This window comes from Fukomys damarensis, unplaced genomic scaffold (assembly GCF_012274545.1).
Source record: "Fukomys damarensis isolate Sample0158 unplaced genomic scaffold, DMR_v1.0_HiC HiC_scaffold_33, whole genome shotgun sequence".
NCBI classification, from domain to species: domain Eukaryota; kingdom Metazoa; phylum Chordata; class Mammalia; order Rodentia; family Bathyergidae; genus Fukomys; species Fukomys damarensis.
The window spans coordinates 15,690,000-15,701,048 of NW_022900945.1; the positions used below are offsets into that span (position 1 = coordinate 15,690,000).

At 37.0% G+C, this 11,049-nt stretch overlaps 1 protein-coding gene across 36 annotated transcripts in view; it reads left to right on the top strand.

The window, feature by feature from the left end:
- Adgrl2 (adhesion G protein-coupled receptor L2) overlaps positions 1 to 6,823 on the top strand; it is a 221,892-nt gene extending 215,069 nt beyond the window's left edge. For 10 of the 36 annotated variants that reach the window (XM_019205996.2, XM_033758427.1, XM_033758424.1 and 7 more), the window contains 2 exons: positions 1,238 to 1,366; positions 4,718 to 6,823. In XM_019205996.2, the coding sequence (XP_019061541.1) occupies positions 1,238 to 1,366; positions 4,718 to 5,475 (887 nt within the window). In that variant the 3' untranslated portion in view covers positions 5,476 to 6,823. Of the gene's footprint in view, positions 1 to 1,237; positions 1,367 to 1,597; positions 1,680 to 2,193; positions 2,246 to 3,941; positions 3,995 to 4,717 lie in introns of those variants that run through there. The other 26 variants (XM_033758434.1, XM_033758437.1, XM_033758435.1 and 23 more) reach the window with 7 other exon arrangements.
- Positions 6,824 to 11,049: the final 4,226 nt, after the last annotated feature.

Below are 11,049 nucleotides of genomic sequence, written 5' to 3' on the forward strand. Positions count from 1 at the left end.
AGAGAGAGAGAGAGGGAGAGGGAGAGGGAGAGGGAGAGAAATCTTTTCCAGCATTGCTTGATATGTCTTGAGTGGCAACTTTAAATTTGTCATACAAATCAATGTAACACTTAAAATATCCTGAAGAATGAGATAATTTTGCAAGATACAAGCACAAGTGTGTACACAGAGGTATTCCTGAATAAAAGCTTAATAGATTTTAATCTAATATGAAAAGATTATTATTGTTTAGATCCTTGGAAAGATAATTTATACAGGTACTTTCAGTTTGATATACTGATGTGTAATATAACAAAAGTATAGCTTATCACAATGAAATGTGGTATTTTAGTTGTTGACATTGTTCTGGCAAGATTCTGGGCTAGGATGGAAAAAAAGCAGTATATATGGTATCACAATGAGCCTGAATTTTAAAATATTGTTAGTCAAATTACATTAGCCATGGATGGCTATGTAAAGGTTGATGATTACCAATTAGAATGAGTGAAATGTGTGTGCTTATCCCTTTGCTTTGATGTTTTGCCTGTTTCTGCTAAGATCCCATCAAAAAATAAATGAATTACGCAGAGATTAACTTTTGAAACCTGGCTAATGAGATTACAGAAGCAAAATTCTTCTGTAGAGTTTGGGAATGGTCTAATCATTCATTTTACACTATTTTTCCCCTCAGCATGCACGCTTTTGCGTTTACTAAGGGAAGCTTTTTGCAGTGTGTCATAATTTTATCTGTTTGTGAAAGTTGCCTTTCCTCCTGCTTGTATCAGAGTTGGTATTAACACAGATGTTTTCATGAGGGATAATCCCACACCTGTAAATTGGAAAGCGTGAGATTCCCTCTTCTGGGCTTCAGTGGTTCCATTTTTAATATTAAGCAGTAACATCTTGAAACATAATGTTGAACTCTATGCATTTAATTGCCATTTTTGTTTAACAGTGATTTTGTATAAATTAGTAAATGTCATCCTCAGCAGGTGTTTACTTGGGGGACTTAGAAAGCACCTGTGAATTACTGAGATTTAACTTCCCTCTCCCGTTTCTCCTTCAAATTAGTAGTTCAAATACAGACAGAAAATTTCGGCAGATTTTCCATTGCCAGTTTGTCCAGTATCCTGATACACTAAAAAAAAAGAAGAGAGAGAAAGAAAGAAAATATACAACTGTAATAAATACTAAAATAAGAAAACTAATATATTTTTTCTATTTTTTTGTTTTCTTTTTTGTTTGTTTTTCGCTTTAGGAATGACTGGCAATTACCTACTAACAAACCCTCTTCTTCGACCCCACGGCACTAACAACCCCTATAACACATTGCTCGCTGAAACAGTTGTATGTAATGCCCCTTCCGCTCCTGTGTTTAACTCACCAGGTGTGCTTATACTTACAAATAAAACTACTTTTATTTGCTGCTAAACAGAGCTCTGATCTTTGCCCTGTCTGTAAAATGCTCAAATTGCCATATATATTATTACATCTTTAATTTCTCAGTTACAAAGGAAATTATGGTATTGCCCATGCCAGGCTTCTAAAACTGCACTATATTATAGTGAAATCTCAGTCATGGTAGTATTTACAATAATTATCCATGTTTTTAATACAGGTGGCATAAATCTTAATATATTATTACAGGACTGACACCACATGGTCCGAGAGCCCATCTTCAAGATTTATATCATTTAGAGGTATCCTATCTATATAATATATTGTTCAGTTGACTCTAAAGCTTGCTGACAAAATTTGTTTCTAGAATGAACTAGCTAATAAAGATCATCTGGATGTCTAGGTGTAGAAAACTACATCCGGCCTTATCGATATAACCAAACTATAGTATAGTGCAGCTTTTTGGTAGCTGTCCTTTTGTCTTAAGGAAACTTTGAGAATACAGTTAATCTTAGCCAGTTTATACCCATGGTTCTTCATTGGGGGAGGGGGAAAGATAGTCCCTAACCTGTCCTGTTTACCACATTTTCTAATAGCTTATTTAAATATATGTATTTAATATTAACAGAATTTTCAAGATTTTAGTAAAAGTGATAATTACTGCTAGCATAGAAATTTTATTTGTGAATATTATTTGCTGCTTAAATAAACAGAACTTCGTTTCTGGTTTTTTTTTTCTTAAAATTCCTTTTCAACGTAACTGCAGCTTCTCTTTTCATTCTCTTGTTTTCTTACTTTCCTTACGCTTTCCTCTAGCAACCTACAGAGAGACAAGTATGGGAGTAAAACTTAACTTTGCCTATCAAATGTAAATTTTTTCAGCATGATTTTTAACGGGCGCAATTAAAACATAACTAGCAGTCATGGGGTAGACTCAGCGGGCAAGTGGTTCACAATTTGCAACTAAAACGTTACCAAATTCAAACCGTTCACCTATCTGTGCTGCCTTTTGTCAGGGATAGAGGTCTGTAGCAAATGCTGTCCGCACTTAAGTACATTCAATGCTGAAATAATTTGCTCTATCAAGGCTGAAGTACTGTCAGCCGAAATGCTTAATAATTGACTTATCATTTCTGCATTCCCACAGTAATCTTGCTACAGGCTATGGAAAGTCTTCAAGTGAATTACCTGAACTTGGGCAGAAAAAGATGCCTCTTCAAAACCAAAGACACCTTAAATCTGCAGTATATCATAGAAAACACCTTTGGGATTATATCCAATATATAATCTTATACTTGTTAAGCAGTGATGATAAACAGAAAATAAAGTGAAAAGTTTGAGCCTCTGCCAAGGAAATGAACGGTAGCTTGTTATCTATCCATCACCTGCATTGAAAAGTGCCACGTGCTTTCTGGTGGTAGAGCTTTATAAATAATAAGGTGGCACGAGCATACTAATTTATAAACTAGAGCCCTTACAAATAAACCACTGTAAGCTCATTTTCCCAGGGAGCAGCATGATATAGACTGAATTGGGCATTTTTCAAATGTAGAACTGGGACGGAAGTTTTAAAATAACATGAGTAACAAATCCAGTACCCTCCCGAGCAGAATTTATCCGATAATCAGATTGGATCATTGGTTATGAAATTGTGCCATATCGAGATTGGGTTTTTCTTTTTCATGAAAGAAATTGAGTTTTCTAGGATATCTGCAGCTTTAAGCATGGAGTGAGCCCTAAAAAGGACAATTTCCTATTCTTTTCCAAGAATTAAAGTTTTCCCTAAACTCCTCCAAGCCTTGCATACAATGCAGCAGCTTCACAGTGGTCAGTTTCATTTCAGTAACATCATTCATTCCTTTTTATTTTTTTACAGACCGATTTGTAGACAAGTGATTTTTTTTTTCCTCTAGGATTTTGAGAATGAATAACCTAAACTTTCCATCGTGCAGACCATTTAATTTTCTCTTGACTTTTTTTTCCATTTGCTTGAGAAGCACTGTGATGTCCTAGTTTACATGTTTATGTGTCTGTAGCAAATGCAACTCTGATTCAAATAGAGCATGTCACCATGTTTTTTTTTCCTCCTAAACTTCTTTTCATATCTCAAGCAGATTTATCCAATCCTTCATTCCTTTAGAAATAAAATTATATTAGCCAAGGCTGACACCCTTCTCCCATTCCATAGTTAATATCTATTCTTGGTTTAATTTCTGTGACCCATACTTGAGAAATCTCTAACATTTCTGCGTTTGACTTCCATGCCCATGGTGTCCTTGGGCCAGTCTTGTACAGTAGACTCTGCCGGTTCATTCACTGCTGTCACTGTGACTGATGCAGATTGCAGGGCTGCAGGCCAACTTGGACCATGAGAAGCCATTGCTATTAGAGAGGTGATTAGCACCAAAAGAAATCGAAATCATAAGAAATCTTAAATGAAAAGTAAAGGCTGCTTTTGCTGGTAATCTTAATTTGTTGAACCCTTGCTCTGACTAAGTTGCTGAGAAGCTTAGAAATTCTTCATCATGTTACAATAAATCATTTTACTTTCTTTTATATATCAGCTACTCTTAGGCCAGATAGCCTGAGCAGACAGACATGATGTGAGTTGTTCAAAGTGAGTCATTCCACCTGCTGTCTACCGTGTGGTTGGATGCTGCTTGTGGGCCCCTGGTCCAGTCAGTATGAGAGGTGGCTGTCTCTGTTTAACATGAATTCTTTTGTCTCTGTCCATTTTTTCATTCTTTTTTTTTTAAATTTCATCTCCAGCAAAAGGAAATGTTAGAATGTTGTTTTTAAAAGTTGCTTGCAAATTATGTGGGTTTATGTTGTACATTTACCTTTCGGTTTTGTATGTGACTTATTCCTTTTTTTTTTAATTTAGTGTTGTTTAGGACAAATTCTGTTAATTTTCTTTTTATAAACCATAGTCTTGTACTTTAAACTGTAAATGTCACTAATGAATTGCTTTGCATTAACTATGCAAGGGCATGGAGTGAAGTCTTGTTTGTAAGCGTGTCAGAGATTCGACCAAAACTCAATTAATAACTACCATCTCCCTGAAATTGAAGCAGTAATATTCTGAATGCCATTTTCCTTCCCTGGAAAACAGTACTATTTTTTTTAACACTTTTTCCTATTACCTAAGGGGTTGTAACTGTTTACAGTTGGGAATGCGGGAAAGCGTGGCACTGTTCAAGTGTTAGCTTTCAAATACAACTTTGTCCTGAACGACATTAAAAAGTTTTGTGCAAAAAAAAGTAAAAAATAAAAAAAATATATAACGTTTCTCTGCCAAGGAGCCGAGGCAGTAACGGTGACCCCTCCTTTTCGGTTTCAGGACATTCACTGAACAATGCCAGGGATACAAGTGCCATGGATACTCTACCGCTAAATGGTAATTTTAACAACAGCTACTCGCTGCGCAAGGGGGACTATTCTGACGGAGTGCAAGTGGTGGACTGTGGACTGAGTCTGAATGATACCGCTTTTGAGAAAATGATCATTTCAGAATTAGTGCACAACAACCTGCGGGGCGGCGGCAAGACCCACAACCTCGAGCTGGCTCTGCCGGTCAAACCCGTGCTTGGAGGCGGCGGCAGCGAAGATGACGCGCTGGTGCCAGACGCCTCATCTTTAATGCACGGCGACAATCCAGGGCTGGAGCTCCATCACCGAGAGCTCGAGGCGCCGCTCATTCCCCAGCGGACTCACTCCCTTCTGTACCAACCCCAGAAGAAAGTGAAGCCGGAGGGAACTGACAGCTACGTCTCCCAGCTGACGGCCGAGGCCGAGGATCACCTGCAGTCCCCCAACAGAGACTCTCTGTACACGAGCATGCCCAACCTCAGAGACTCTCCCTACCCGGAGAGCAGCCCCGACACGGAGGAAGACCTTTCTCCCTCCCGGAGGAGCGAGAACGAGGACGTTTACTACAAAAGCATGCCAAATCTCGGGTCTGGCCACCATCAGCTCCAGATGTGCTACCAGATCAGCAGGGGCAACAGCGACGGTTACATAATCCCCATCCACAAGGAAGGCTGCATCCCCGAAGGGGACGTTCGGGAAGGTCAGATGCAGCTGGTCACAAGTCTGTAAGGGGACTGCTGAGGCATGCCAAGGGCCACGCTCGCGTATTATGGAACAGACAGAGAACCCTGGCCCACGGCGGTTTCCTCAAATTCTGCTTGAAGAGACGGCTGTGCTGTTGACCTGTGGTTCTCCGGTGTAAAAAGAGATGACTGAACCTTGCAGTTCTGTGAATTTTTATAAAACATACAGAAACTTTGTATATACACAGAGTATACTAAATGAATTATTTGTTACAAAGAAAAGAGATGCCAACCAGGTATTTTAAGGTTCTGCTGCTGTTTAGAGAAATTGTGAAACAAGCAAAACACAACTTTCCAGCCATTTTACTGCAGCAGTTTGTGAACTAAATTTGTACATATGGCTGCACCATTTTTGTAGGCCTGCATTGTATTATATACAAGACGTAGGCTTTAAAATCCTGTGGGACAAATTTACTGTACCTTACTATTCCTGACAAGACTTGGAAAAGCAGGAGAGATATCCTGCGTCAGTTTGCAGTTCACTGCAAGTCTTTTACATTGAGGCAAAGATTGAAAACATGTTTAACCACTAGCAATCAAGCCACAGGCCTTATTTCATATGTTTCCTCAACTGTACAATGAACTATTCTCATGAGAAATGGCTAAAGAAATTATATTTTGTTCTATTGCTAGGGTGAAATAAATACATTTGTGTCCAACTGAAATATAGTTGTCATTAAAATAATTTTAAAAATTTGAAGAAAATATTGTGAAAAGCTCTTGGTTGCACATATGTTACAAAATGGTTTTTTTTTTCTTACACTTTGTCATAGTAAGTTCTACCCATTTTCACTTATTTTCCACTGTATACAGTGTTCTGCTTTGACCTGTTAGTCTTTATTCTTACACTTAAATTTCTTATTGCCAAAAGAACATGTTTTATGGAGAGAAAAAAACCCTTTGAAGCCAGTACGTCATGCCTTGCACAAGTGTGGTGAAACCTAGAAAAGATTGTGTGTCAATCCTTCTGTTTATTCTTGAACAGAGGGCAAAGAGGGCACTGGGCACTTCTCACAAACTTTCTAGTGAACAAAAGGTGCCTATTCTTTTTTTAAAAATAAAATAAAACATAAATATTACTCTTCCATATTCCTTCTGCCTATATTTAGTAATTAATTTATTTTATGATAAAGTTCTAATGAAATGTAAATTTGTTTCAGCAAAATTCTGCTTTTCTTTTCATCCCTTTGTGTAAACCTGTTAATAATGAGCCCATCACTAATATCCAGTGTAAAGTTTAACACGGTTTGACAGTAAATAAATGTGAATTTTTTCAAGTAGTTAACGTGCACTTTTATGTATGTTACATGACCGGCTTTAATATATTGATCCCTTTCTTCATCTCCTTCAGTTTAGGTGACTTCAAACCATAAACCATGGATATGTAAAAGAATGTAATTAAGTGGCCTGTTTATTCTTTATGATGAAAAGAATATACTGTATTCTCGTTACCATTACATATGCACCAAATCTGTCTGAAAAGCTTTGACAGGGAAATAATCTGAAAGTATTTTAGTTTGTTGCATTGTATGCAAACTAAAAATAAGTAGAGGTTTTGCCATCAAAGTTGGGCAGAATAAAAATGATTTTTGTAAACTGATTTTTCAGCAGTATGTTGAGGAGAACTTCCTAAAACATACTTTTGCAGTTTGAGGATAAGTATCCTTAGAGGCTGCTGTGAATGACAATTTTTGTTATCATGGAAAAGTTTTACTCCAAGTTCAAAAATCATATAATTGAATCTCAACAAATAGATTTTTTCCTATTTATATCATAAGCATTCGTAACAAATTCTTCTAAAGCTTGGTGGTTCTCGATTGCTTCCACCAAGTTAGAAATCACTTCACATGAACACACTTGGTATTAACTATTGAATTTTAAAAGAACAAGGAAAATTTTTTAAAGTTTATATTCCTCTATCTAAAATTGGATGCAGCGAAGTAGTTGCTAAGTAATGATGTATTATAAACATCTTGCAGTAAGAATAAGAGGTACCTATGAGGGCCGATCCCAAAATACAGTACGTGTTTACATTTTTAAAATATTACAGTAAAAGACACATTGGCATTAATCCCCCTCAGGACTCCTCCCCTCACTTGAAACGCTTATCCCGCCATTCTAGCACCCTGAGACCCTTTCAGAGTTTCGTGAGTGTCTTTACAAAGTGTGATAGAAACTACCGTGAATCCTGCCGTTCAGCGGAAACATTGTGCTGCGTCTCTGTCCACCTTATTCACATGGCTTGGCACGGTACAACTCCTGACTCTTTCCCAGAGTCCAAGTGACCACTAATGATGAGTGATTTTGAATCTGCTCAGGACATTGTGGAAGTCAATGACAGCACAACTAAAGGCACTTACGAAAGAGGACTTACAGAACTACTTCAGAAAGTGGCCAGAAAAGTAGGATCCGTGCGTCTCAAGTGAGGATTTTGAGGGGAATTAAGGGCAATGTGTCTTTTACTGTAATAAAAAAAACCTTTTTAAACAGTTACCATAATTTTCAATTGTGCACATAGATAATCGAACAAGTTACAAGACATTATTTTCTCATTTCTCGGGAGGGAATAATGTTCAAACAGATTTAAGAATCCTCTGAGAAAGTACATGTAACTGCTTTTGCTAGAATTCTTCAAGAATTTGTAAAACTTTATTTGCTGTAAGGGGGCATTATAAAATCAAACATTTTAACTCTCTATCTTGTTATACTTTCTTGCCAGCATCTGAAACTGTATAATGTGCAATAAATGCACATATAACCTAGCTGGGGTTGGGCTCTTTCAGTAATGAACTTAAACGTTTAAAAGGCAGCACTGATTATTCAGTCAGTCCCATTTCTTTCTTTGAGGTATTTTTCAAAGCTTGGTTACGATATAAACAAGTACATGGCACCAGATGATTAATTTTCTGTTTAGCTAAAGTAAGTTTTTTAAATGAGCTTTATCCTATAGAGTACAATTTAGAAGTTTTCATGCATCTTTGCCACCACAAAGGATAGGTTTTATGTCCACTTTCTTGATAAAAATGTTACCGTTGCCTTAAATCCCAGGTAGGAGTCTCCCTACTACCAGGTAGTATTTTAGGCTTAACATTACTGAACTACGGACTATCTTTTAGGGCTAGTGCACTCATTAATTCAGTGTATTGTTGAGGGGGGTCCCAGACTTCACCTGGACATGCAGTTTTCACACCCTTGATAGTCACTGCTGTTGTTCTTCCCAGGGACAGCGAATCTATCAGTCTACTAACAATTAGGATGTCTTGGGTCCATTGATCTTAGATGTGACTTAATGCACTACAGCTTACTCTAGATGAATCTTTTAATTTCTAAAAATGTGTGTTCTATTTGCAAAAGAAAGTGTTTTATAATCTGTATATACTCACCGTACAGACTTTTAGAGTCACTTAATATATAAGCAAATATGTCACTTAAAAATGTTGTAAATTTCAGCTTACATCAGAGAGTACTTACATGTACTATTTTAACCGGTAAAATAACATTTGGCCAGAAGTCATCCTTGTGCTCTTCCTCTAAAGAAAGAAGCATCATGCCCAAATTTCTTGCCAGAGGGCTGGGGGTTTAGCTCAGTGGTGCTGCCACCTGCCTCCCAAGCGCAAGGTCCTGAGTTTGATCCCCAGTACCAAAACAAATAAATAAATAAACTAAATTTCTTGCAAATTTCAAGAGAAAATTTGTGCGCACTTGTTTTATGGATATATTCACGATGCTTTTCATGTTTATTGAAAAGAGAAAGGACACCATGTATTTTCCAATTTGAACTTTGAACTTCAGGCTTAAAATACCTTTAATAAGGCTGGGGATTTAGCTCAGTAGTTCTGGTGCCTGCCTCACAAGCACAAAGACCTGAGTTCGATCTCCGGTACAAATAAATAAATAAATAAATACCTTTAATATATTCCGGTAGGATAGGAAGTTTCATATAATACTTTTAGCTTTGTAAAAATTTTTATTAGGTACAACTGTCTTAAGTAAAAAAAAAGACTTGAAAAAATATACTCGCTGAATTTCTGAAAAGCTCTTCATATTTATAACTGAAATTTTCTTTAAAGACTATTTTTTGCAGGATCTTACAAATAGAAGAGTACCAAGAGTTCACAGAGTTCTGTGTACCAAGTCTTTCTCTTTCCAAGAAATTATTGCTTTAAGTTACAACATCAGTATAAAAGTTACTGGGATGTTGAAAATAGACGAGAATTGCTTCATAGCATTAAAACATTAGTACGCTTTTGGTGAAAGGCTGTGTCGTATGCTTTCTGGTAGTGACTACCATGGTGATTGTGAGTAGTAAAATAGTATGCATAGGCAGACTGGAAGCACTAGTGCAAGTGTGTTTAGAGATAATTTGTGACAATCTTGATAATCACTTGAATGGCTAGGAATGAGAATTTTCTATTTGATTCTTTTATTATTCACTTTATTGGTACATTTTAGATATACAACATGATGGCATTCATCATTGGGAATTTGTACCTTATTTTTTTCCCTACTCCCCTGTCCTGCCTTCAATCCCTCCACTCCTCTCTATTTACAAAGACTTTTCATTTTTTCCTTTTCTCATAATTATTCCTTCCTCTTCTTTCCTTTCCCCTACCCCTCCCACTTCCCCTTCCCCTTTGGATCTTTTCTTCCTATTTCACGTTATACATTTTGATCCTTATTTAAACTTTCAGTTTCTCACACCAGAGAAACTATTCAGTATTTACACATATATGTCCTTTTCATTTCAATTAAGAGTATGGCCTCAAGCTGAGGATTTAGCTCAGTGGTTCTGCCACCTGCCTCACAAGCGCAAGGGCCTGAGTTTGATCCCCAGTACCAAAAAAAAGGAGTATGTCTTCAATGTGCATCCATTTAACTATAAGTGTGTCTGGTTTCTTGTTATGGCTGAGTAGTACTCCATTTTATAAAAAAACAACATATTTCAGTTTGATTTCTTCTCTAAATGATAACAGAAACACATTACATCAGCTGTATGCACTAAGCAGAAAATTCAGAATGTTTAAGAAGGATATCACATTTCTAGACGATATGTTTTTACTTAGTACTTGAGCTTTCTTGCAAAATGTATGACACTAATGGAAACCTTTGGAAGTTACCCAAGTTCACCTGAAGGCACTATGGCCACGAAGCTCTCAAGGCCAGAGTAACATCTCTGTCAAAGGGCATTAACAATAAGCTATAAGTGCACCGTGTAATTGTGCTAATTAAATATTCTATAAGTGTTTTTCAAATATTGGCAACAGATGACTGACTCCTTATGTCTTCATAAATGTCTTCCTTGGAGACTTCATCTCACTCCTGATGGCATTACTATTCACTAAGTGTGCAGTTTCTCAGATATCATCAGAGCTCAGTTTAGTTTTTAAAGCCTATTGTTTTCACTCATGAAAATTTTCTGAATGAATGCATTGTGAAACACTGTCAGACATCAAAGCTGGAATTTAACATTGTAGATCACAACAAATGGTAAAAAGGGTAACTTGGGAAAACTGAGTTCACCAAAGACTACCTGCTATTGCTGGGTGAGGGTTGCCCCATG